General features: G+C 43.8%; 2 protein-coding genes across 2 annotated transcripts; both read right to left on the bottom strand.

Moving 5' to 3' along the window:
• Nucleotides 1–378: 378 nt before the first annotated feature.
• LOC140380842 (receptor for retinol uptake stra6-like) lies at nucleotides 379–16,012 on the bottom strand. Its single transcript, XM_072464772.1, has 17 exons — nucleotides 15,800–16,012; nucleotides 15,161–15,227; nucleotides 14,572–14,657; nucleotides 14,238–14,377; nucleotides 13,144–13,310; nucleotides 12,586–12,693; nucleotides 12,067–12,131; nucleotides 11,808–11,887; nucleotides 10,093–10,154; nucleotides 9,853–10,015; nucleotides 9,018–9,093; nucleotides 8,086–8,219; nucleotides 3,098–3,215; nucleotides 2,649–2,750; nucleotides 1,372–1,535; nucleotides 1,030–1,167; nucleotides 379–837 (listed from the first exon to the last, which is right to left on the bottom strand). The coding sequence occupies exons 1-17, from the start codon at nucleotides 15,898–15,900 to the stop codon at nucleotides 572–574; spliced, it is 2,037 nt and encodes a 678-aa protein (XP_072320873.1). The 5' UTR covers nucleotides 15,901–16,012; the 3' UTR covers nucleotides 379–571.
• A 2,128-nt stretch (nucleotides 16,013–18,140) lies between these two features.
• Nucleotides 18,141–26,163, bottom strand: LOC140381483 (photoreceptor-specific nuclear receptor-like). The gene is made up of 8 exons (XM_072465562.1): nucleotides 25,958–26,163; nucleotides 24,950–25,088; nucleotides 24,479–24,582; nucleotides 23,257–23,535; nucleotides 22,112–22,287; nucleotides 20,924–21,161; nucleotides 20,526–20,631; nucleotides 18,141–18,345 (listed from the first exon to the last, which is right to left on the bottom strand). Exons 1-8 carry the CDS (start codon nucleotides 26,037–26,039, stop codon nucleotides 18,213–18,215), a joined length of 1,257 nt encoding a protein of 418 aa, XP_072321663.1. The 5' UTR covers nucleotides 26,040–26,163; the 3' UTR covers nucleotides 18,141–18,212.
• Nucleotides 26,164–26,373: the final 210 nt, after the last annotated feature.

Here is a 26,373-nt window from a genome sequence, read left to right as displayed (position 1 = left end):
GCCAGTGGATTCAACTCACCACCAGGTGGTGATTGATTGCCTAGGGTGTTCTGGTGCCACCTGTACTTATGGACACCCTTGTGCTTTAACATGGTGTTTGTTATGGACAATCCATGGCTCGGCATCAGATTAGGGAGGCCATTCTTCGCAATCACCCCTCTCCAAGTGAAACTCTCGTTGCCCACGAGGGTGTTGAAGTTCCCCAGTAGAACATTTGGATCTGTGCTGTTTCCCATGGGACTTACACTCAATTCCATTGGCAGCTGTGAAAAGGTCTGGTCGTAAAAAAGGGCCGGTCGTGATAAGGGCACGTCGTGAAAAGGGCCCATTGCACAGCCCCACTTTTAATCTGTCCAGTTTAAAAGTTACAATTTAATCTGTGGTATTCAGGAAACAAAATGGTGTTTTATTACACATTTTAACAGTAGCTACAAAGAAAAACAGGAAATATAAAAATCTGTATACTAATGTTGATTGTCTTATTGTAATTTATCTTAAATAAAATCAACCCAACCACAAAAGATAAAGTATGTTATATTGAATTAATGATCGATACATAATCATAATATATCTACTGCTCTTCAATTTCAGCCTCGACCGCTAGCCCTAGCTCAGGCTCCTTTTTGTCCTTCCTGCTTCCAGCCTGGGAGTTCCTGCTTCCTGTTTTGGTGGTGGGCGTGCCGTTAGCCGCACTAGCTGCTGTTTCACTGGGCTGAGTTTGGAAATGTTTCCTGGAGCCAAGCAGCGAAGGATTATTGACGAGAGTGAAGACGAGCTGCCAACGTCGACGGATCCTACGGCTAAGGAGAGCGGCGTTCGGACGGTTCTCCTGCAGACCTGAGAGAGAGAGGGAAACCGGGGATGAATATGGACTAAACCAAGACTGAACAAGGATTAAACGAGAACTAAACCAGGGCTAAATCAAGACTAAACCAAGACTATACAAGGAATAAACCAGAACTGAACCAAGACTGAACAAGGGCTAAACCAGGACTAACCTAGTCCAACACAGGTTTAAACAGGACTGACCTTCCTCAACCTGCTGGATCTTGTGCACGGCTCTTCCTCCTTCCATAATCAGGTCCAGCAGAACTCCACAGAAAGCTTTCATCACAGGGTGGGCCTGGCTCACCTCCACCGCCAGGAACTGCGTGTAGAACCGATAAGCTGCCAGACAGAGTGAGGAAGGGGTTTGAGTTGTTTCAGTTACACTTTGAGAGGTCAACAAATGTTTAATTTGGTCATTTACAAGCCAGACACAGAAGTGTTTTAGACTTATTTTTGCTGTTGTTGTTGTTAATGAATCTTCACTTTACATAGGACTGGACAGTGTTGAGCTGACTGGACAGTCCCCATCACCTGTAGACTGACCTGGGTCGTAGTCCTCTGAGGAACGGTGCAGGAGGCTGAGGTCTGTGCGGCCCATGTGGACCAGATTATACACGGCAGAGATCAGAGTCCTCCACATGGCCACGAGAAGACCCAACACAAAGTTCACCAGGAAGAGCAGGTACGTCAGGAGGAACAGGGAGTCCCTAAGGAGACAGGAACCAGAACTGAACCAAGTCTGAACCAGAACTGAACCAGAACTGAACCAAAGCTGAATCAGGACTAAACCAGGTCTGAAGCAGGACTGATCCAGGACAGAACCAGGACTGAACCAAGGCTGAACCAGGACTAAACTCCTTAAAGGTGCCATAACATGCTTTTTTCACGTTTCGTAGTCTATCCTAAGTGTATAATTGATAATAATAATAATAAGGGTTGTGCAACACCCTTAACATAATAGTTAAGAAATATCACCCAGACCTTGGACCCCCTCACCAACCCGGATATGCAAACAGCTTGGTTTGATATTCGCCCCCACCCTTGCGAAGAGCGATCTGGCTCCCCCGCCCAACCCGTGACGTAGCTGTAAGCTCCGCGGAGCAGCGCGGTGTGAGTGAGAAAGAGTCTACTTTGAGACTGAATAAAAACGTGTTGATTCTACAACGTGCGCAGAACAGATATATCTATAGATCTATATATCTATATATGGAAGTCTTATGTCCATCACGCTCTTATTTCCTGGTTTTTCGGTATCTGATAGAACTTCTCTCCGTTTATTTTCCCGGAGAGGGGGGATGGTGACGCGTGCTTGCCCTTATGACGCGGTCTTGCCCCACCGCCCGTCAGTTTGGAGATTCGAGGAAAGGAGATAGTCTGTAATATAGCTAAACACTGCGGGAATCAATCAACAAAACACTCTGGGTACATATATGAAGCACAAATAGCAATGTGAGAAGGTTAAAAGCTCTGAAAAGTCGATTTTGCATGTCATGGGACATTCCCCTTCTAATTATAGATTATATTCTTAGTATAGTAAAAACTTCATTAGAAAGTGGTTATGTTCCACTGGCCTTTAAACATGCAGTCATTAAACCTCTTTTGTGAAGGATATAAAACCTGGAGGACACTTAATTATCTGCTTCTTAACCCTGAAAGGTTATTGTACTAGGCCCTGTGTAGCCTCCAGTTCTACTGTAAGAAACCTTGAACCTCGTCCAAAGCCCGTATAAATCAAGCCTGTAAAATCCTGCTAAAATCAGAAAAGTCTTGCTTAAAAAGCAAGTTCCAGAGTGCATCGTTTTATTTCATAAAAACTGTACCTGTTGTTGATGTCGCTGGTTCCTGCCTCTTTCTTTACAAAAGCAAACTTGGCCATGACGTGTTGAAGAATCGTGACGAGGATCAGGGTCACCCACGCCGGCCTGAAACACGTAAAGACTCAATCTACTCGGACCAATGTAACGTAACACAACAACATTATAAACTGTCTGTAGTTTAACCACAGGTCAGAACTCTATGGCAGAATTTAACCTGGTCTATGCTTCATGTCTCTGTAATCACTGGGCCTATCCACATGAAACAAAATCTGACACAAACTTCCACATCTTCTCCTCATAAATGTGACATTTTCACAGTTAAAACATGATTTCCCTGTTTAACATTTTAGTTGTTTCAGTTTCAAAGATGATGAAGCTCTTTTGGCTCCTGAAATTATGACTGTTGGGGTAATCCAATCCATCCACATGTGTGACCCTGAATAATCACAAACCAGGACTGAGCAGCCACTTGGAACACCAGCAGGTTTCTTCCATGGAAAACTGGGACGATGAGCAGGAAAACCAGGAAGATGAAGCAGATGAAGAACACCACTGTCTGGAGCACTATTCCTGCAACAAAGAAACAATTCTGTGATTTTGTGTTGGAACTGCGTTCGACAGGTTGGACTGCAAACACCACGAACATGTGGTTCACGTGATCATATTTAAGATTTTACTTTAAAAATGTCTTCACTTTGACCATTTTGTTGAAGTTCATCCTTTTCCTCCTGGTAATTCCATGGAGCAACCAAATTATTAACAAGTGGCAAGGCTTGTTTTGACGACATGAGGGATTCCTTTTTAGAACTTATTGCTGTAACGTTTTTGTCATTTTTTCTTCACAAACTAACTGATGAAAACTGTATTAAATATTCACCCCAGGTTTCATCCCATCATGCCAAGTAATAATTAGAAAAACATGAAAACCTGTCGTGTGTACTTTAAAGCCCAACTTGAATGACATTAAACCTACCTTATCTCCATGTAAACATGCAGGTGATGAATTGTTGCTTTAAATTGCATATGACAGATTTGTAAGATTTTCTACTTTCTACTTGATTTGGTTTGTTAATGCCTGTTGTAAATATATTATAGTTTTGCACCAATCGAGTGTGACAAACACTACTACTACAAAACGTTTGTGGAGAGGAAGTTAAACCTAATTAGCTCGAGCTATGAAATAGCAAGAGCTATTGTTATTGCCCGGTTTCTTATCATTATTTTTATTCATGGTTTCCTGCCACAACTCGGGCATTTTTGACCCCCTGAACATCGATGAAAAGTCACACATGGGGGTATAGACGCGATCAGCTCGGCACGAAAAAGAAAAAAATGAAAACGTCCATCGCAACAGCGCCACCTATAGCAAAAAAGGATCAACATGAGACGCTTTAACTTTGGCCTAGGCACATGAAACTTGGAACAGTGATAAAGGACGACTAAAACACACCTGGCAGCATCGCTGTATGATAAACAGGAAGTCAGCCATGTTGAATTGAAGTGGCGCCACCATGTTTGACTTTTTTTTTCCAAAATTGTACTTGTCCTAGGTTTTGCGTTCAATCAAACTCAAAACAACACTTTCCGCCCTCAAAAAAGTACTTCCTCTTTTATCTTTTATTTTGATGGGACATTTCTTCTCATGCCACGGTCTTAGCAGTAGCATTAGCGGCGAGTCTCTGTTGCTAGGTGATGGAGGTACAGGGAGGAGGCGGTCTCCGTCGGCTGGGTCCTGGAGCCCAGACACTACATTTCTGTCTTGATTCCTGTAAGCAGCCGGGTCACCAAGGCTCGCTCTCCCTTTCTACCTGCTCAGGTCTGCGTTTGGCACAATCTTGCAATTTGTCAGAAGAAACTAAACTATTTGAATTGCAAACTACACTTAGCTCAACATTTAGAGAGGCGGTTTTAAGGTGCAGGAGATCCAGAGATCAATACCTGCTCAGACCTAAATTTATTTTGGGGTGTAATTTTTTTAAATGTCATTGTGCAAAGCAATATATATATATATATATATATATATATATATTGATGGGACATTTCCTGTCGTAATCGTAACTTAGAATTAGTGTTAGCATTGGCATTAGCAGCGGGTCTCTGTTGCTAGGTGACAGAGGTACAGGGAGGAGGGGGCCTCCGTCGGCTGGGTCCTGGAGCCGAGCCCAGACACTAATTTTCCCACAATGCACTGCAGCACTGCAACTCGCTTTTTCATCTGTTGCCACCTCACATGCGGTTGAGCGTTTGTTTACATTTTTTCGCGATGAGGCAGAACTTCTGAAAAAAAAAATTGCAGTTCCCCTCCATTTTTGTAGTTCTTCTTCTCTATCTGTCTTCCCGTTACTTCCTTAGCGCAAAATATCGCAATATTTGGTAGCGCTCCCGCAAGAGTTCCCACTGGACTGGACTGTACTTCCGCGTACGGCGCGTGCACATGTCTGTGTCTCCAGCGTAAACAGCGTAGCTCCGTGGCGTAACTACTACACTAAAATAGGCGGTGGAGAAAGCGCCCTTCTGAGACAATTTTCCTATGGCATTTACGTAACAATGGAAATTGGGATGAAAATTTTTATTGGGATTTGATTGGCTAAAAATTCCCATTGCTTTTCTATGGGGCTCAGGGACGATTTTCAAACAGCCCCTCGGGTACGTAGAAAAGTGACGCAGGCTGCGCCACGCAGCAGACCGCAAACAAATATAGATATAATATACATCTATATATTATTTTTTTACACATTTAACCTAATAAGAATATAACGATCATTGATCAGCGCCCTTAATGGACCAGCCGCCGCTGGGTTTGGACCTGCTTTTGTCCTGCTTTAGTACTGCTTTAGTCCTGTTTTAGTCCTGATATAGTCCTGACAGTGGTGGGTCGTCAGGGCCAGCAAGGCCTTCTCTGCTAGCCCAACATAATTAGAATATGATAAAAAAAATATATATATTTCCCCACAAATATTTATAAAATTATTCCCCAGAGTAAGAGTTATACTCTTCATTTCATGGCTTTCCTCTTGGTTGCACTGCTTCTAGCCCCAGGTTGAGATTTGGAGGTCTGGTCTTTATGTTTGATCTTTTATCCAATCATATTCAGCCATCATGTGTTGCCAGGGATCTAAAATCTGCCCTCAGGCCTTCAGAATCAACAGTGAGGGTGCTTGTAGCTTATAGTGAATGGAAATGAACATTTAGTGTCAACCAATCAGCATTAGCGTTGGCTATTGTACGTCTGCTGGCTGTCACACAGGAGCTAGCTAGCAGGTGTAGCACGTGCACGTCTTTTGATTGGATTACCAATATTGCGAGGCAGGTCCTATAGGCGGGTTTATGCAGAACCTCAGAATGAGGAAACTGAATTTGGAAGGAAGCTGTTTTTTCAACCCACAATGGCGGAAGGAGGAAAAGATATCGATTTGGTCGAGGATATAATTATAACGCCTTTCTCAAGACAAACTTTTCAAGAAAAGTTAGACATTGTAAGGAGAGGTCGTCCGACGCTGTTTGTTCCCCACTTTCAAAGTTCCAACGCAGACAACGGCGCGGATAAGGTAACGCAACGCCTGGTTAAACTGCGTTTCTGTCTCAAAATATAGTGTCCAGAGCCATGGCCATGTAATAAGAGGTGGATTCATTCAGGTGGGACTGTGTAGGACCAGACTCACGGCCCGCCACTGAGTCCTGGTTTAGACCTGCTTTAGACCTACTTTAGTCCTGCTTTAATACTGCTTTAGTACTGCTTTAGTCCTGTTTTAGACCTACTTTAGACCTGCTTTAGACCTGCTTTAAACCTGCTTTAGTCCTGGCTTGGACCCGCTTTAGTTCTGCTTTAGTCCTGCTTTAGACCTACGTTAGTCATGCTTTAGTCCTGCTTTAATCCTACTTTAGTCCTTCTTTAGTCCTGCTTTAGACCTGCGTTAGTCCTGCTTTAGTCTAGGTTTAGACCTGCTTTTGTCCTGCTTTAGACCTGCTTTAGACCTGCTTTAGTCTAGGTTTAGACCTGCTTTTGTCCTGCTTTAGACCTTTTTAAGTCCTGCTTTAGACCTGTTTAAGTCCTGCTTTTGTCCTGCTTTAGACCTGCTTTAGACCTGGTTTAGACCTGCTTTTGTCCCGGTTTAGACCTGGTTTAGACCTGCTTTTGTCCTGGTTTAGACCTGCTTTAGACGTGCTTTTGTTCTGGTTTAGACCTGGTTTAGACCTGGTTTAGACCTGCTTTAGTCCTGCTTTAGTCCAGGTTTAGACCTGCTTTTGTCCTGCTTTAGTCCTGCTTTAGTCCTGCTTTAGTCCTGCTTTAGTCCTGCTTTAGACCTGCTTTAGACCTGCTTTAGTCTAGGTTTAGACCTGCTTTTGTCCTGCTTTAGACCTTTTTAAGTCCTGCTTTAGACCTGTTTAAGTCCTGCTTTTGTCCTGCTTTAGACCAGCTTTAGACCTGCTTTAGCCCTGGTTTAGACCTGCTTCAGATCTGCTTTAGACCTACTTTGGACCTACTTTAAACCTATTTTACAATTACTTTAGTCCTGCTTTAGTCCTGCTTTAGTCCCGCTTTAGTCCTGGTTTAGACCTGGTTTAGACCTGGTTTAATCCCGTTTTAGTCCTGCTTTATAGTTTATCCATGTTTTTCTGGTAGATATGATTTGTTTAGTCTTGGTTTAAACCTGGTCTTGTCTTAGGTCTGCTTTGCACTAGTCGATTCAGGTTTCTGGTACACTGGGTTTGCGTTGCCTGGGTTTTATCGCTTTTGCATGTAATATTGTTATGGATATTTGACTTCTTTGAAAGTAAAGTCATATGTTGATTTCTGATGTTGAATTGTGCCATTGTGAGTTGTTTGTGGATCTTATAGAGATAAAACATAAAATTGTGGTGTGATTTTGCAGTCCGGCTCCCGGACCTTAGCCCCCCAAAAAATCTGCCCCCTGGAAGCTATAATTGGAGACCCCTAACCTAGCTACTCGTTACTCATACACTTCTCAATTTCTCTCTTTAATAAAACAATTTGTATCGTGATTACAGTAATATCAAAACATGGTGAAAAGACGAAAATGGAGCTCGCAAAAATGTCCATCACGACCTGACTCAATAGCAAAAAAGATAAGAAATGAGACGCGTGCACTTTGGCCTAGCCACATGAAATTTGGAACAGAGATAGAGCTCCCTGTGACTAGTAAAACACACATTGGCAGCATCGCTGAAAGACAATCCTAGGTTTTTGGGCGTGCTGTATTCCGTGCTGTGCTGTGTACACAAGAGGGAGACGGAGGAACTCGGAGCCTGGATGGTAGTTGGACGGAGAGAATGCAGTGTCGGGGCGATCGCAATCAAAACGCGGTCACGCGGGAAGGCGGTCGCGCGGGTGGCGAGAGCTATCATCGCCGCTTGCGGTTTTAATTGATTTTAGGGTTCGTTTCCACAACCACGCCACTCATTCTGTGCAGTTCTTTACCCAGGCTGTAGAGGGCGCCCTGGTAGCCCACCAGACCCATCCAGCAGACTACGCCCCCTCGGCTGGGCTCTACAGCTTTGTGTCGGCTGTAGATGTGACACACGTCACCTCTGTACAGGCTGCGGAGGTTAGACCTGAAAACAGAGACAGGGACAGAGACACAGAGACACAGAGACACGGGTCAGAGTCTATTAGACTTGAACACAGAGACACAGAAATGCAGGCCAGAGTGTGTTAGACTTGAACACAGAGACACAGAGACTCAGAGACTCAGAGACACAGAGACACAGAGACACAGAGAGACTGTGTTAGACTTGAACACAGACACAGAGACTCAGAGACACAGAGACACAGAGACACAGGCCAGAGTGTGTCAGACTTGAACACAGAAACACAGACAGACCAACCAGAATGTGTTTGACCTGAACACAGAGACACAGTGGCACGGAGACACAGAGACACAGAGACACAGAAACACAGAGACACATAGGCACAGAGATACAGGCCAAAGTGTGTTGGATCTGAACACAGAGACACAGGCCAGAGTGATAGACCTGAACACAGAGCCATGGAGACGCAGGCTAGAGTGTTTTAGACCTGAACACAGAGACACAGAGAGACCAGCCAGAGTGTGTTTAAACTGAACACAGAGACACAGAGACACAGGCCAGAGTGTGTTAGACCTGAACACAGAGACACAGAAAGACAGAGATACAGAGACACAGAGACACAGAGACGCAGAGACGCAGAGACGCAGAGACACAGAGACGCAGAGACGCAGAGACGCAGAGACACAGAGACACAGAGACACAGAAAGACCAGCCAGAGTGTGTTTAACCTGAACACAGAGATACAGAGACACAGACACACACACACACAGAGACACAGGCCGGAGTGTGTTAGACCTGAACACAGAGACATAGAAGACTGACCTGTGCAGGAGCATGGACTTCATGAGCATGAGCAGACTGACCACGATGGACAGGGTCATGGCACACAGGTAACACACTGCAACAAACCAGAAAAAGAGAAGAGCATCGAGATCAGTGGATTTAGACACGATAGAAGGTCTCAGTCTGTTTAATAAGCCATGTTTCCACTGGTTCAGTTTGGATGGGTCAGTCCTAAAGTGTGTCTCTGTTTGAAGTCTCTGGTCTGGGCCGTTTCTTGGATCCAAAGTGGTCCCTGAGAGGTTCGAGCTCCCAAAGCGGTCTGGCTCTCTTGGGCTCCAGATGGACTTAAGCTCAGGAGGAGCTCCGCACCACAGTCAGCTGATTGGATAGGAGAGAATGCAGACTCACGCCAAAACAAGACGGCAAAAAGCAGAAACACAAAAGAATAATTTGTCACCAAACTCTGACTTGATCTTGTGATAAAATGCTGTATGTCCACTGATGCTTACTTTTATGTTGAGCCCACATGCTTAGCAAAACAAAACTAGCAACAGCTGTTTCCTGTTTATCGACGCACGGTAATCTTTATTAAAATCTGTGCTGAATTTTGGACAAAAGAATCAGCAACTACTGAATTGGCTTCCATGTTTTTCTAGTTGTATTTATTTGTATATTTTTGTTTGCTCAAAGTTGGAATGTTTAACTATGAACATTTAGACCTGTAGAAAGAAAAAATATCTGCTCTGTTATGTATTTAAATAAAAGTTAAAATACCCCCTACAATAGTGCACTACTTTTACTATTGTAGTTTTGTTACTTTCCACCACTTGAAACATGCCTATGTTGATAATAAAGATGTGTACCACAAGTTCACCTTCTAGGAGCCATGTGTAGAAGATGAGGATCCTCACGGTTTCCTGTCGATCGTCGGACAGAACAATCCCGAAACCCATCATCAGGTAGAACATGTTCTCGTCTATACCAGCGCGGACAATGTGGAGCGTGGGCACGACCAGGATGATCAGCAGGAGGGCCGTCTGCGCACACAGGGAGGAACCTATGACACAATACATAAGTTTGAACCACCTCACGGATTATATAGTCTCGTACTCACGTGGTAAATGCAAACGAAGGAGACAAACGCGCCAATGGCCAACTTCAGAGGGAACCGGAAAACTGTTTCAAAAAGATATTTTAAGAGAACGTGAATGGCAAGGCAAGTTTATTTGTAGAGCACAATTCGTACACAAGTCAATTCAAAGATAGCAAAGACATGACAGAAATCACAAAACAGGTTGAGACATAAAAGAGAAGAGTGCAAAGAAAACAATTCAGTCATATGCAGTCACAGCTAAACAAAACCGTTTGTAGTTTAGATTTGAACATTGCCAGAGTAGAGGCCTGTTGCTCATCTTCAGGAAGACTATTCCAGATTTTAACTGTGGAAAACTGAAACGCAGATTCCCCATGTTTAGTCCTGACTCTGGCACCAGCAGGAGGCCGGTCCCTGAGGTCCTCAGAGTCTGAGATGGTTCATATGGCACCAACATGCCCGAGATGTACTTTGGTGCTAGGCCATGGATAGACTTATATACAAGCAGAGCTGCTTTGAAGTCTATTCTCTGAGCCTGAAGCCAGTGCAGAGACCTGAGAACAGGACTAATGTGATGGTACTTCCTGGTTCTAGTCACGACCCGAGCAGCAGCGTTACGGATGTACTGCAGCTGTTTTACAGCTCGTTTGGAGAGGCCAGTGAGTGTTACAGTAATCTAATCTACTGGAGACAGACTTTCCAAGTCTGGTTTAGACACTATACTTTTGATTACTTTTGATCCCTCCTTAAATGTGGAAGTCCTCCAGGTTTCTACTTTTTCCCAAGGAGGTTTTTTGTAGTTTTTCCTGGCCGAGGAGGAGGGTCTAAGGACAGGGGACACTGGGACATTGCCCCTTGTCTCTTTGGACACTGTTTAATCAGTTTTTCACTGTCAACTACTTTTGATTGATTTTGGGCGTTACAAAAATAAATTGAATTGAATTGAACATTTTGGCAATGTTTTTTAGATGGTAAAAAGTTGCTGATATTATTGATTTGATGTGGCTGGTATAATTCTAGTCTTGATTTGTAGGTTTTAGAGCGAGACTCTGGGGGTGAATGCTAACACTTTCTCTTTGTTTCTGTGGGCCAAAGATGACGATTTCAATCTTGTCTGAGTTTAGCTGGAGAAAGTTGTTTTGCATCCACAGACTGATCTGTTGAATGCAGTTGTGGGAATAGCAAATAGGGCACCCCCCAACATTTATTTTATTTCATTTTATAATTTATTTATTATAATTTTTCAGTTTCCTGTGGCAAACAGAGAGCATGACACGCACATTGAGAGATGTTTTGTCTTGTTACAGAATAAATATGAATGAAACTACACTTAGAGCCTCATTATTCAAGTGTGCAACAGTGACAGAGTGAATCCCCTGGTTCCATATTCACCTGCCGTCAGTGAAACATAGATCTGAGTGTCGTCTGCATAATTGTGATGGGACACATTTTCCCATCACTGATTAAAAAGCAAAATAAATAAGCAGCTATAGCAAGCTGGAGCAAGCAGGAAAGTGTCTGCACTCTTCTGAAGCAGGAAGCAATAAAAACAACAAACGTCTAGGGAGCAATACCAGACGGGATTATCCGATTGGCTAGTTCAGGTTCTTGCATATTCAGATGGAAGGAGTCTATATAACTATGGGAGATTAACTGTTTTTGAAAGAGAAATTAACATGTTTTGTTGGGAATTGTATGCAGAAACCCAACCAAGAAAGCCCCAGACCAACGCTAACCTTTATCTGGGACATAGATGTAGCTTTTGGGGAAGTCCAGGATCCTCCTCATCAGGCCGGGTTCATCAGAGACAGACGAGCTGCACAGAATCAGAAACAGCAACACTTCACAGTATGTCACCTCATGAGATGTCATTAGAGGTGTGTTATGTAACTTTCTGGGTGGAGATCCGGCCTCCTCTGAATTTATCAATCTGGTATTGACTTATTGATCCTCAAGGAGAAAATCCTTACAGAAGAGAGGATGAATGTGTCTGACCTGGAGGTGGGCTGCTTCTTCAGCAGCTCCTTCACATACTCGCTGTAGTAGCTGCTGTCCAGGTCCTGCAAATGCAACACTTTTCACACATTTAACTTGTGTAACAGTGATTCTTTTGTGAGTATAAATCTGTTTACTAGAATATCAATTATTACTATTACAGTTTCTTGATTTAATGACAATGGTGTCCAAAAGCATCCTTTGAAAATGTGCATGTAACCAAGGATGCAATTTACTGTAAGAATATATAAAAAATACTTATCTAACTGGTATAAATTAATATAATTAAACATTTTCAAGAATTCTACCAAATTAGCAAATTCCTGTGGCTCTGGTGCTTAAGGATCAGTTTGAACAATAAACGTCTGTGTCGCCTGTAATCCTCTAAAGCTCCGACTCTACAGAGAGGAAGGAAAAAAGTGACTAAAACTAAATATCTAAACAAACTATCTAAAACAATATCTAAACCCTTTTATTTCCAAGCCACATGTAAAAGTATGAAACAAAAGGCGCTCAAACCTGGTCGTGCTCTGGTCCTTTGATGAAGAGCAGGATGAAACGCAAACAGATGAAGAACAGACAGAAGAGCTGCGGCAGTGAAGCCAGAAGAGCGTAGAACTTATACAACTGTGAAGATAAAAACATGATCAGACATCAGAGCAGCAACGCTGCGCTAAACCAGGACTAAACCAGGACTGGGCTGTACCTCGGGGGTCTAAGCCAGGGCTGAGTCATACTTTGGGGTCTAAAGCTGGACTGGGTTGTACCTTGGAGGTCTAAAGCCGGACTAGACTGTACCTCGGGGTTCAAAAGCTGGACTGGGCCGTACCTCGGGGGTCTAACACAGGGCTGGGCCATACCTCAGAGGTCTAAAGCCGGACTGGACTGTACCTCAGGGTTCAAAAGCTGGACTGGGCTGAACCTCGGGGGTCTAAAGCCGGACTGGGCTGAACCTCGGGGTTCAGAAGCTGGACTGGGCTGAACCTTGGGGGTCTAAAGCCGGACTGGGCTGAACCTCGGGGGTCTAAAGCCGGACTGGGCTGAACCTCGGGGTTCAGAAGCTGGACTGGGCCGTACCTCGGGGGTCTTGGGGCAGTCGATCTTCTGCCACAGCAGCACAGAGCCGTGGCTGAAGGCGAGTGCTGTGCCGAGGACGTAACCTGTGCACAGCTGCAGAGTGGAGCACACCAGCAGGGGGCAGTACAGCAGCGGGTAATAGAAGATGGACACTATCTTCAGGTACTCTACCAGAGACAAAGGACCAGAGTCAGGTCCAAGTACCACAACAGAATATTGAAAGTGCACATCTGGAGGATCTCCACAGATGTGTGATTGATTTGCCTGGACTTTTCCACAGTATGGCATTAAACTCTTCTTTCGCCATGAAGACAAGCAGATGACATCATTATAAAGCATAAGTAAGTACAAAAGTTTTGGGATTTATTAAAAAACAACTTGAGGTGGAAATGTGTCGCAAACCTTGAACTGTCCCTGCGAGAGATTTCGGAGAAAAGGCAATCTGGGCTCAGAAAGATTCTCTCTTAAGAGACATAATGGACGATTTTTCGCTGATTTGAGAACTCAGGCGAAAGTGCGCATGGGCACTCCCCTCGTGCGGACGCACAAAAAAGCAAAGTGCGTTTGTTTATTAGCGCGATGGATCGCATCGCATCTCTCGTCTCCCGTAGATTTCCGTCTCATGTGCCAGCTCGAACTGTCTTTCTCTGTCTTAATTTTGTCCCGTACACTGAGGGAACTATATTATAATAGATCAATGCGCTTGGACACAGGGAAACGTGCTGCTCTCCTGGGGACGAGCCAGAACGAGGCTGCAGGTGGGCAGTAGGTGCGTTCTATGATTGATACGTGGCAGGACTAATCGGCAGTCCACGCCACGAGGAAATAAGACTCAGATTTGGTGCAAAAAAATCGTCCATTACGCCTTTAAGAGGGCCAGTTTGAGGAAGTTTGTGTTTTGCCCGTTTATACACTTTTTGGTCAGAATTCCACATAAAGTTTTATAAATGAGACCCAGATCTGTGGGTCTCCATGGGTTACCTTTGAACCCTTATCTGCATGTTAATGTTAAATGTATTTTAGTCTTAAACGTAAATGAAATAATTAACTGTTTGTGGCTGTTGAGAAAGCGGGGAATGACAGGGGGCGTGTACCTTTGAGGTGAGGGGGCGTGTCCCTGCAGAAGGGCAGAGGATCCGGAGCGATCAGACTCACGGCCAGTTTACTGAAGACCAAACCAAAGACGGCCAAGACCAGGGACTTGTCCTGGGTCTGGTCCAGGAAGTTCACTGGACTGAAGAGGGCAGACAGGAGCAGACAGGAGCAGACAGGGGCAGACAGTAGCAGACAGGGGCAGACAGGAGCCGACAGGGGCAAACAGGAGCAGACAGGAGCCGACAGGGGCAAACAGGGGCAGACAGGAGCAGACAGGTGGTCAGGTCACATGTTGTAGTCTGAGTTTGTGGAGTGAGAATGAGGCTAACAGACCTGAAGATACACGAGGCTCCGCGAGTGAAGCCCTGACACAGCCTGTTCTTTCTGCTCAGAGCTGCAAGCACCAACAGCGCCACCAGCTGGACACAGACAGGCATGGCAAATCATCAAGTGTGACACGTAAAAGAATAATGCCACAAAAAACAAACCGAGTTCATTTGAAACAGTTTGAAGCGCTGACTTCCATGACACATTGGAGTTTTTAAGTGCTTCTGACACTTTCAGAGGCCAAAGGGATTTCTACTTTCAGGGTCGGTTCATAAACAAACTAAACGAACGCTCCAACAACAGGCGGAATGTATTAAATCATTAAATGCAGTATATAAATTAAATACACTTTTTGTGATCTGATGAAATATGTTTTCCTTCAAAATAAAAAAACGTCATAAAACTTGCCAAAAGCTCTTTTTTGCTCAATTAATAATAATTTTGCATTAGATTTACAGGGTTTATTGATATGTTCTGTTTGTCATTTGATGGGCCCCTAAACGCTTAGAACCGATCAAGTTTTGAATCAAACCCAGGATCAAAATGTTACTGTGTATTCTATAATGAAAGTGATTTATATCAGAGAAAAACTCACGGAGAGAGAGAGGCTCACGATGTGGAAGATTTGATCATCAGCAATTGGGAAACAGGGAAGAACCACTCTGAAAGAGACACAGTGAGAACTGAACCAGGACAAAAGCAGGACTGAACCAGGACTGAACCAGGACAGAACCAGGACAGAACGAGGACTAAACCAGAACTAAACCAGGACAAATCCAGGACTAAACCAAAACTAATCCCGGACAAATCCAGGACTAAACCAAGACTGAACCAGAACTGAACCAGGACAGAACCAGGACAGAACCAGAACAGAACCAGGACAGAACCAGGACAAAACCAGAACTAAACCAGGACAAATCCAGGTCTAAACTTGGACTAAACCAAGACTGAACCAGAACTGAACCTGGTCTGAACCCAGACTAGACCTTGATCACAGCATAATCCCAACTGTTCCTTTAGTATGTCGCCTGTTGGACATTAAACACATAAATAATAAACATTGATAACTAAGTGAACTAACAAAGGCTCGGGTTCAGTTCAGGTCAGACAGTTGTTGTACAGCCAAAGGAACAAACTATTTACAGTATAACTAAACAAACCAATAAGATCAATTTTTAAATAAATGTTTATTCAAGTCAGATTTAAATTGAGACTAAAGCCTCAGATGACTCACTCTTTCGGGGGCTTGGTGGGTTCAGCGTTGTTGGAGTACCAGTCCGGATACTCATAGTACGAGTAATCGAAGGGCTCCGACTCCTGCGCGCTCTGGTTCATCCTGGACTCCGTCTGCAGTAAGTCCTGGTTTAGTTCTGGTAGAGTTCTTGTAAAGTTCAGTTTTTAGGGTTGGGGGTCGTGTCCTGGTTTAGTCCTGGTTCAGTCTCAGTTTAGTCCTGGTTTACTCCTGCTTTTGTCTTGGTTATGTCCAGACTTTTTCCTGGTTAAGTGGCTCTGAAGTCCTTAAAGTTATGGTTTTATCTTGGTTTGTCCTGGTTTATACCTCCAGAAAATATTCTGTTTTAGGTCTGATTTGGTCCTGTTGTCCTGGCTTTGTTCTGGTTAGATTTGTTTATAGTCTTGGTTTGGTTCTAGTTAGATACACAAATAGTCATAAATTAGTTCTGGTTAGGTCCTGCTGTAGTCCTGGTTTAGTCCTGGTTTAGTTCTGGTTTGGTCCAGTGAAAGTCCTGGACTGAGCTCAGAGTCAGACCTGCACATTCCTGTTCAAAGCTGATTAACTGCGGCTCAGGTCAGTTTCATTTGAGAAAAAACACAAAATGGACAAACAAGTTTGAATGAAATAAATTAATAATAAATCATCAGACTGAGTAATACATCATCAGACTGTGTGAGTCTATCATTTCTCCTTTGTTCATTTGTTCTGACCGAGGAGACATTAAACTTTATGTAATCGGGAATGAACCAAGTTTACCAAAAACATCAAACATGGTCAAACATCTGCATTTTGAATTATTAGCAGAAGTCGTTCAGCTCAGTTTAAAATGTTTAACTGTTAATTATAAATGTGATATGAATAATAAATGTAAATGTTGAGTGTTTCTTCTTGAGGATTATTCACAATGGTGCTCAGAGAAACTGCTGTTTCTCAACTCTGTAATCCCATAAACCCCAAACACAGAGGCCTTTGTGTTAGGAAGAAGTAAAGCTGTCGGAAATGTGTGAGAGAGACACATGAAGAGGCCGGGATCGAACCCATAACCATAGGAGTTTAACCCTCAACCTCAGGAGTCAAACTCAAAAACTCAGGAGTTTAACCCCAAACCTCAGCAGTCGAACCCAGACCCCAGGCCAAAGACCAGACCATGTCCAAAGTAAGTCCAGAGCAAGTCCAGACTAGGTCCAAACTAACTCAAACTCGAATTTTAAAGAAAAATATGACTTGAAAATTGAAAAGATGATTCAGGGTTAGGGGAAAAAATCTGAAGGTGAAACAAAAAAATAAAGGATACACTAACAATTTATTGAAAGTGTATCATTTATTTATCATTTATTGATGTTCCTTCATTCATTTTCTACCACTTGTTCCCATTAGGAGTCGCTGGTGACTGAAGGCGGGTTCACCCTGGACACGCTTGTTGCAGGGTTGAAATAAAGATTCTGGACCTGTTTTGGCGCCACCTTCAGGTCAAAACTTTAATTGACACTTCTGAAGATGACGGCCACTAGAGGTAGGCACAGCTCTCTAATCTCACAGAAAATAGTTTAGTCTTTACCGCTTTGTGTGAGAATAAACCAAGAATGAAGTGTAGTTTCAGGGACTTTCTGACCCAAAGACCCAACTAAATAAAAAAACAGGACTAAATCAGCTCTAAACCAGGACTAAACCAGGTCCAAACCAGGTCTAAACCAGGTCTTAACCCAGACTAAACCAGTTATAAACCAGGACTAAACCAGGTCTTAACCAGGACTTAACCAGGACTTAACCAGGGCCAAACCAAAACTAAAACAGGTATAAACCCAGTCTGAACCAGGTCTAAACCCAGACTAAACCAGGTCTAAACCCAGTCCAAACCAGGTATTAACCCAGACTAAACCAGGACTAACCCAGATCTAACCCAGGACTAAACCCAGATTAAACCAGATCTAAACTGGACAAAACTAAGATCTTTATTTTACTTGAAATATGAAAATGGTATTGGAGAATCTCAAAATATCTATTATTTTTTCAGATAAATACATCTGAACTAGTGTTTAACTGGTGTGATTTGTGTACAGTACATAAGGCACTGCAAACACACAAAGAAAACAGACTTAGTTAATTCATTAAACTTTATTCCACAGATTCTTTACATAAAACAGAACACTACAACAGTAGCAACAACAACAAAAACAACAACAACAACAACAACAACAACTGCAAAATTAGATCAATATGTTTCAGAAATAAGACAACAATGAAGAGAAAATGAACAAACTGCATAAAACTGCAACAAACATTTAGTAAAACCAACAGAAAACAGCAGGTGTTGGGATCAAATATATTTGATTTGAATATTTTTAAGTAGAGCAGTTTCTCTTGGTGTTTGTCTGTTGTACTACAGTTCTGGTTGTATGGTTTAGTTTATGGTTCAGTTCTTGAACATGTCGCAAAGGAGCTTCTCCATGGGTGTGTTCCCGATGGTTCTGTGGAAAAACAGCAGCTCGATTCTTTCGGAGCTAACAAAACGCAGCGACGGCAGCAGCAGCAAAAGCTTTCCAAACCTAGAGCCACAGAAGACATCTTAGACATATGAAGCTTCTTTTTTTAATAACAGAACAAGCTCATAATTTTACAGTTTGTTTAACAGCCAGAACAGCTTTGTAATAGATATGGGTTGATTGAAATGAGAGACATTTCACTGTAGCAAGCAGCAGAATTAATTTATGTGTTTTTGTTTGGAATAGCTACTGAACATTTTCAACCTATCAATAAGACTCAATGTCTTATTTTGTGAGCATTCAAGTCTTAAATGCAATAGAGGATTACCCAACATTTGTGAGTGAAGTAAGGTCATGCTGAAGGACATTTAACATAGGTAAAAGCTCACAAATTTATTTTTTTTGCAATATGTGCCATTTAAAGATGGAAGAATAATTGAAAATATAGCCGCAAGCGGCAATGATCGGCCCTCGCCACGCCGCCGCCACACCGCCGCCACGCCGCAAGAGGAGGGGGCGCTAACGCGCCCCAATTGTCCTTTTATTACATATACTGCTGAATCTGTGACGCTGTCACATCTTCTCCCCTTTGTTTTACCATCAAAAAGCAATTTTATTTTAAATTCTTGGCAAAATGTGAGGCTTTGCCGCACAGACACCGTGACTCTTTGAATAAAAATGTGGATACCTTTTGATGGTCCACCCCTGAAGATGAGTCTCACCAAATTTCAGGTTAATAGGGCTGACGCCCTAAGAGGAGTTTGTGAAAGTATAAAGTGTAGGTATGTTCTGGCGATTTCCCCATTGGAATAACATGGGAGGTTTCGGTCATCGCTACAGCAAAGCCGTAACAATTATGACATGGGTCTCATTGACTTTTTTGATGGGTATGCCAAAATTGAGTTTTGTGTCAAATTTCAGATAATTTCACAAAACTAAACATTTAACCTCCATATAAAATCTGTAGGGGGCGCTGTAGCGCCAAATTAATTAATTTCACTTCAGGTAGGTTTAGGGCAAAGAGTTTAACAACTGATTGTAATTTGACACAATTCGGACTTTATCTGCGCAAACGGCAGAAATGTTAAATTTGGGAGATTTCAGAAATTCTAGCTAAAGTTTGCGGCTTCGCCGCTCAGAGACCGTGACAGGTATCAATGTAATTTGGATAACTTTTGATGTCCCACTCCTCAGTACCATTTTCACCAAATGTCAGCTTTTTAGAGCCAACGCCCTGGGAGGAGTTCGTAAAAGTACGACGTTTGGAAAAACTGGGTGGACGGCGTTGCCGTAACAATATTTTTTACTTCTCTTGTCACCATCTACCTCTGCGCCAAATTTCATGATTCTACGATCAGATTTTTGTGTCAGAAAAGGGAAATAGCCAGAATGTAGAGAGGCACGATTTTTAGAGGTGTACAAATTTTTGTGACTTTTCGTCAATGTTCACTGGGTGAAAAATAGGGGGGTTGGTCCCGAGAAGAAAGAAAGAAAGAAAGAAGAAAGAATAATATTCCGATGCGAAAACAATGTTTCCCATTTTTCAAATATCATAAACTATACATTTTCGGAAAGCGCTCGCGCTTTCCTACCTCATGGTGTGGGTCCCTGGTCACTGACAGGTACTTTTGTTAATTTTGAGTGGGCTCCGCCCACTTTGTGTTTTTGGCCCTCTAAACAGTAATAATGTTAAATGTTTGCATTAGATGCTTATATGCACGGAACATGCAAGAGATGGGGAACGTATTCGTGAGCTACTTAGGGCAAATGAGTGCTTTATATGGGGATGACGACCCCAATCTAAAGTGCTCGTTTAGTGCACACTTTTGCACGGGCTTCGCCCGTTTACAACGGTAATGTTCCATTTTCCTACTACTAATTAGTATGCACGGGGCGTGCATGAGTGAAGGAGTGCGTTAGTGAGTGTTTGGAAGTGGGCGAGCGTTTCGCGCTCGATTTCGTGCGCACTACGTGTGCACTTTCGCAGCCGTGCTTCGCACGGCCTTACGAGATTAATAGGCCTCTCGCCAGCTTGTGGCGCTCGGGCCTAATTAGCATATTTGTCTGACTTTCTACATAAATGGTATGTATTGGTAATGGGATTGGTAATGGCAGTTATGTGTCAGCTGCCTGGGGTTTATTGCTAGCTCTTATGTAAGTGTTTTTAGTAGATGTTGTAGTGGCAGTAACACTAGTACCAGCAGTAGTAGCAGTAGTAGTAACAGCAGTAGTAGTTGTTGTACCTGGCTGGTTGGCTTGGATAATGGGAACGGGCATGTTGTCCTAGCATCACCTGAGACTGGTCCTGGAGGTTCTCCACCTGTTCAGGATCCTTCAGTCCACGAGTCTCTGAAAGAACACACAAACGTCTTCAATATCTAATTTAACATTCAATAAACTCCAGTTAGACAACAGAAGTAATTTGGCTTGAAGTCAGTGATGTATTGAAACAAGTAAATTTGTCAGATAAATAGATCCTAGTCGCTCAAAATGTCAGAAATTAATGTTATTAATGTGATGCTTAAACCATGTCCATCAGATTGAAAACTATTTTTTAAAAAGGATTTAAACAGCATCCAGATGACTAAGCTTGTTCTACCAGAAATGGTTTTAACCCTGCTCCTTTTGCTGTGGTTCTGACCTGGTTTGAAAAGCACTGTGGCTTTGAGGCAGGCGAACTCGGTGGGGTCCACAGCGAGGGCCTTGAAGCGGGTGTAGGCCTCCTGCAGCAGCCGCAGGTCGAGTCCGCTGAAGCTGCTCTTCCCTTGAGATGTGCACAGCTCCGGCACTGCCAGCAGGGGGCAGGACTCAAGAGGAAGAGACCACTGCACCGCACAGAGCAAGAAGAGCTCACTCCACGCCTCCTCCAGAAGAATTACCTGAGCAACATAGGGCAGAGCTCAGGTCGGGGCAAAACAGAACAATCGTGGTCTAGTCCTGGTGAAGTACCTGGTCACTCAGGGGCAGGTTGGAGAACAGTCCTGGTCTAGTCATGGTGCAGTGCCTGGTCTCTGAGGGGCAGGTTGGAGAACAGTCCTGCTCTAGTCATGGTGCAGTGCCTGGTCTCTGAGGGGCAGGTTGGAGAACAGTCCTGGTCTAGTCATGGTGCAGTGCCTGGTCTCTGAGGGGCAGGTTGGAGAACAGTCCTGGTCTAGTCATGGTGCAGTACCTGGTCTCTGAGGGGCAGGTTAGAGAACAGTCCTGGTCTAGTCCTGGTGAAGTACCTGGTCTCTGAGGGGCAGGTTGGAGAACAGTCCTGGTCTAGTCCTGGTGAAGTACCTGGTCTCTGAGGGGCAGGTTGGAGAACAGTCCTGGTCTAGTCCTGGTGAAGTACCTGGTCACTCAGGGGCAGGTTGGAGAACAGTCCTGGTCTAGTCATAGTGCAGTGCCTGGTCTCTGAGGGGCAGGTTGGAGAACAGTCCTGGTCTAGTCCTGGTGAAGTACCTGGTCTCTGAGGGGCAGGTTGGAGAACAGTCCTGGTCTAGTCCTGATGAAGTACCTGGTCTCTGAAGGGCAGGTTGGAGAACAGTCCTGGTCTAGTCCTGGTGAAGTACCTGGTCTCTGAGGGGCAGGTTGGAGAACAGTCCTGGTCTAGTCCTGATGAAGTACTTGGTCTCTGAAAGGCAGGTTGGAGAACAGTCCTGGTCTAGTCATGGTGCAGTGCCTGGTCTCTGAAAGGCAGGTTGGAGAACAGTCCTGGTTTAGTCATGGTGCAGTGCCTGGTCTCTGAAAGGCAGGTTGGAGAACAGTCCTGGTCTAGTCATGGTGCAGTGCCTGGTCTCTGAAAGGCAGGTTGGAGAACAGTCCTGGTCTAGTCCTGGTGAAGTACCTGGTCTCTGAAGGGCAGGTTGGAGAACACGGGCAGATTCTTGGCCCACTTGACAGACATGAAGAGGAGCCGGGCCGAGGTCTCGTAGATGTTCTCGGAGGCGGAGGGATACAGCGACATGTGGTAGTCCGAGGTGCGCTCCGGCTCGTTACTCGTCACATCGATGTTCTCATCCACTGAAAGCACATGGAAAAATGAGTCAGATGCTCTCCCATCCTCATGTACTGTTTAACTCAGGTAGAGCAGGTCAAATGCGGTAATGTGTGAACAAAAGCCAGAACTGATTTCCTCGCATTACTGATTTCAAGAATCAGAACCTTGTAAAGAGACCAGACACAAGCAGGAATCAGTATGTGTCAATAAAACCATGAAGTTGCCAGTCCCATTGCTTGGTTTCTTTGGTTACAAGCTTGGTTTCTTTAAATGCTACAAGATGACATTCCATTTTCTTCCAGTTGAAATGATGCAGCCGCTAGATAATGTGAAGACTCTCTGAATATTCTGCATTTTGTTCCAGGTAAAGTATAGTGTCCCAAAGCCCTAACATCAACCAAATTAGATGGTCCTAAACCTAACCTTATACTGATTATAAAATAATATATTGGCATTAAAAAAAGGCTAAAAAGTATGTGGAAACAAATAGAACGATAAGTTTCTGCCCCAGGCAAAATGCTTTAGGGAGTCCCGTGAGAGAATGCAGGAATCCAAATGCCAAGTTAAAGCCCTGCTGTGTTAGATTTCCGCCAAACACAAAAAAGAAATAGAGCATTAACTTTATTTAGAAGAACTTGACAAACATGAAGCCTTGCTATGAGGGAGGCGTGTCTTTCCACAGATCTGACTTGTAACTCTTCTAATGAAACATTTGCTAACAAAGCCACCATTCCAAGATGACGGTTGTGTGGCAGAACTGGGTTTTGCATGAAGGGCACGCCGCCAGCTTGTCTTCATGGAACATTTGTCTGGAACATTTCACAGAATGGCAAAAAACTGATCCATCTCCACAGAAAAGGTTCCAAAGTCTTCCATCTTCAGAGTTATGCAGACCCAGAGGGAACAGGGTCTTTAAATGTGGACTGAGCAATGTTCTCGGCCTGAAGTGTGAATGGACTCTAAACGATCTTGTAAAACTCAAGTTCCCTCACCATCCTCGGGTTCCAGTTTGGCGCACGTCTCGGCGGTCATCAGACTGGCCATGAAGCGGTGGTTGTTCTGTGGACTCAGGCTGCGCTGGGAGGAAGAGCTTATGGAGGAAGTAATGTGCGGCCACGTGATCACGGACGAGGAAGTGGAGGAGGACGAACAGGAAGTGGAACAGGAAGTGACCTCACGCGTGGTGGCTAGGTGTTCTTTGTCCGGGTCGATGTCGATGGAGTCCAGCCTCACCTGAGCCGTGGAGCGAGGCTGGCGCTCGTTCTGGACCGCTGTGAGACCAGAGAGACCAGGGTTAGACCAGAGAGTCTAGGTTTAGACCAGAGACCAGGGTTAGACCAGGATTAGACCAGAGAGACCAGGGTTAGACCAGGGTTAGATCAGAGAGACCAGGGTAGACCAGAGAGACCAGGTTTAGACCAGGATTAGACCAGAGAGACCAGGGTTAGACTAGGGTTGGACCAGGGTTGGACCAGAGAGACCAGAGCTAGACCAGGGTTAGACCAGAGAGACCAGGGTTAGACCAAAGAGACCAGGGTTAGACTAGGATTAGACCAGAGAGACAAGGGTTAGACCAGGGTTAGACCAGGTTTAGACCAGAGACCAGGGTTAGACTAGGATTAGACCAGAGAGACAAGGGTTAGACCAGGGTTAGACCAGGTTTAGACCAGAGACCAGGGTTAGACCAGGATTAGACCAGAGAGACCAGGGTTAGACCAGGGTTAGACCAGGATTAGACCAGAGAGACCAGGGTTAGACTAGGGTTAGACCAGGGTTGGACCAGAGAGACCAGGGCTCGACCAGGGTTAGACCAGAGAGACCAGGGTTAGACCAGGATTAGACCAGAGAGACCAGGGTTAGACCAGGATTAGACCAGAGAGACCAGAGAGACCAGAAAAACTGGGGTTGGGGGTAAAAATGTAAATCCAGCTGCATATTTCTTAACTCTCTTTAGAATAAGTACTCAATATTGTTGTCAAACTGTTCAGGATTATTAAGTATTGTTGTTCCAGTATCTAGTCGACACCTTTGACATTCCAAACAGTCCTGGTTCATCTCTGGTCTAGATCGGATTTTCTCAGGCTCCTGCTCTGAGTCCTGGTCTGGTCCTGGTCTGGTCCTAGTCTGGTCCTAGTCTGGTCCTGGTCTGGTCCTGGTCTGGTCCTAGTCTGGTCCTAGTCTGGTCCTGGTCTGATCCTGGTCTGGTCCACGTACCGTCTTTGTTCATTCCAGCTTGCAGACACTTCTTCAGTCGACAGGCCTGACACTGGTTTCTGTGAGCTTTGTCCACTGGACACAACCCGGTCCCAGCCTGGCACCTGAGGAGAGAGAGAAGTTTAAACCAAACCAGAAAAAAGCAGGACAAAACCAGGATTAAACCAGGACAAAACCAGGACTAAACCAGAACTGTCCGTTTTCTAACCTGTAGATGTTTTAGTTTCATCTGTTTCTGACCAGTAGCTGTTTTAGTTTCCTCTGTTTTCTGACCTGTAGATGTTTTAGTTTCCTCTGTTTGCTGACCTGTAGATGTTTTAGTTTTGTTTGTTTTCTGACCTGTAGATGTTTCAGTTTTGTTCGTTTTCTGACCTGTAGATGTTTCAGTTTTGTTCGTTTTCTGACCTGTAGATGTTTCAGTTTTGTTCGTTTTCTGACCTGTAGATGTTTCAGTTTTGTTCGTTTTCTGACCTGTAGATGAGTCTTCGCCGGACGCTGCGTTTGAAGAATCCGCTGCAGCCGTTGCAGGCGTAGATGCCGTAGTGTTTCCCGCTGCTGCTGTCGCCACACACTCGGCAGACCAGGACCGGACTCAGGGACTTACCGGGACCTGTGACCAGAACCAAAGCTGGGATCACAACCAGACTAAAGTACTGTCCTCACACACACTGTAGACCAGGACCAGTGTGAAAATACATATTCAGAATCATCATTTTGAACAGTTTTTGGTACAGTTCCCCACAAAGAATACAGTTATTTTCCTGAATCAAAGGAAAACATTTCAGTTTTAGATCATGAAAGGCTCCAAACTGCACAGTATTGAATCAAAATAAAAGAAAACTTTATTTATTTATCAGTTTAATAAAAGCATAACGAAGAGTTCAACAAACATAAAGCCGTTTATTCATATTTCCCTGTTTCTTCCACTATAGTATAAATGTTCATTGTTTATTTATTTGGATCCCAGGAGCTGTCTGTTCCTGGAGTCAAACCATGGACCAGAACGTTTCGCACCTCATTCATGCATCAGTCTGCCCCAGGGCGACTGTGACCACTGAAGGATCTCGCCTCCTCTAAGAGTGAATGTCATAGCAGCATGAATGCTATATTTGAATAAAATTTTTAACACAGTAATTTCAGTTGTGTTGTAACAAATACAGTATGTTCATGCGTTAAGAGTAAATGTATTTGTCAAACTATACAAAAAACTGAGACAAAACGGAAACTAATTTTAGAGTAAGATTTCCACTTTTTCATTTTAAAATCTGTACATTTTCATAAGATGAAGAATATGTTATTGTGATATATTTAGGTTGTTGTTATTGATACTCTGACCACAATGTTTTACTCTGACCAGAGCTAAACCAGGTTCAAACCAGGACTAAACCCGGACTAAACCAGGACTAAACCAGGTCTAAATCAGTTCTAAACCAGTTCTAATCCAGGTCTATACCAAGTCCACATCGGGTCCAGACTCACCTGAAGTGCTGTCGGAGGATGGACTTTGTGGCAACTCGTGAGGAGACGATGACATTGACATGTGACACAGAGGATCCTCCATTTACAATATATATATTTCAAAAAAGTCTGTTTTTCAAAATGTAAAAAAAAAGTCAAAATTGTATTAATAAAAGAGAAATTGATTAGTCTTATTCAACATTGTTTTGAGCAGAGAACTTTAAATCGCTGCCACAGAAATAAGACGTTGGGTTTGAGTTTAAAAAAGGTTTAATATATTTTGGTTTATTTTCAATTTCAACGTTTTTTTCTTTTTCAAAATGTCTTCCTCTGTCCTCTCAAAAAAAGTCTCAAAATATCTGTCGAAAAATTTACAATTGTGCTCAAAAAGTAAAAATGTTTCAAGGAGTTCAATGTTGTAAGTCAAGCAACAGGTG

This window comes from Eucyclogobius newberryi, unplaced genomic scaffold, assembly GCF_026437365.1.
Source record: "Eucyclogobius newberryi isolate DKJ021-1_F unplaced genomic scaffold, fEucNew1.0.hap1 SCAF_5, whole genome shotgun sequence".
Lineage (NCBI taxonomy): Eukaryota > Metazoa > Chordata > Actinopteri > Gobiiformes > Gobiidae > Eucyclogobius > Eucyclogobius newberryi.
The sequence above is the reverse complement of the archived record's forward strand: the minus strand, read 5'-3'. Positions and strand labels throughout refer to the sequence as shown.

Excerpts from the sequence above, each read along its gene's own strand:
- LOC140380842 (XM_072464772.1), bottom strand. The coding sequence starts at position 15,900 with ATGAACCAGAGCGCGCAGGAGTCGGAGCCCTTCGATTACTCGTACTAT. Across the intron at positions 14,658-15,160 it reads TCGTGAGCCTCTCTCTCTCC|CTGGTGGCGCTGTTGGTGCT; the intron begins GTGAGTTTTTCT and ends GTCTGTGTCCAG. Across the intron at positions 13,311-14,237 it reads CACGCCCCCTCACCTCAAAG|AGTACCTGAAGATAGTGTCC; the intron begins GTACACGCCCCC and ends TGTCTCTGGTAG.
- LOC140381483 (XM_072465562.1), bottom strand. The coding sequence starts at position 26,039 with ATGGAGGATCCTCTGTGTCACATGTCAATGTCATCGTCTCCTCACGAG. Across the intron at positions 25,089-25,957 it reads ATCCTCCGACAGCACTTCAG|GTCCCGGTAAGTCCCTGAGT; the intron begins GTGAGTCTGGAC and ends TTCTGGTCACAG. Across the intron at positions 21,162-22,111 it reads ACCTGCCCTTCAGAGACCAG|GTAATTCTTCTGGAGGAGGC; the intron begins GTACTTCACCAG and ends TATGTTGCTCAG.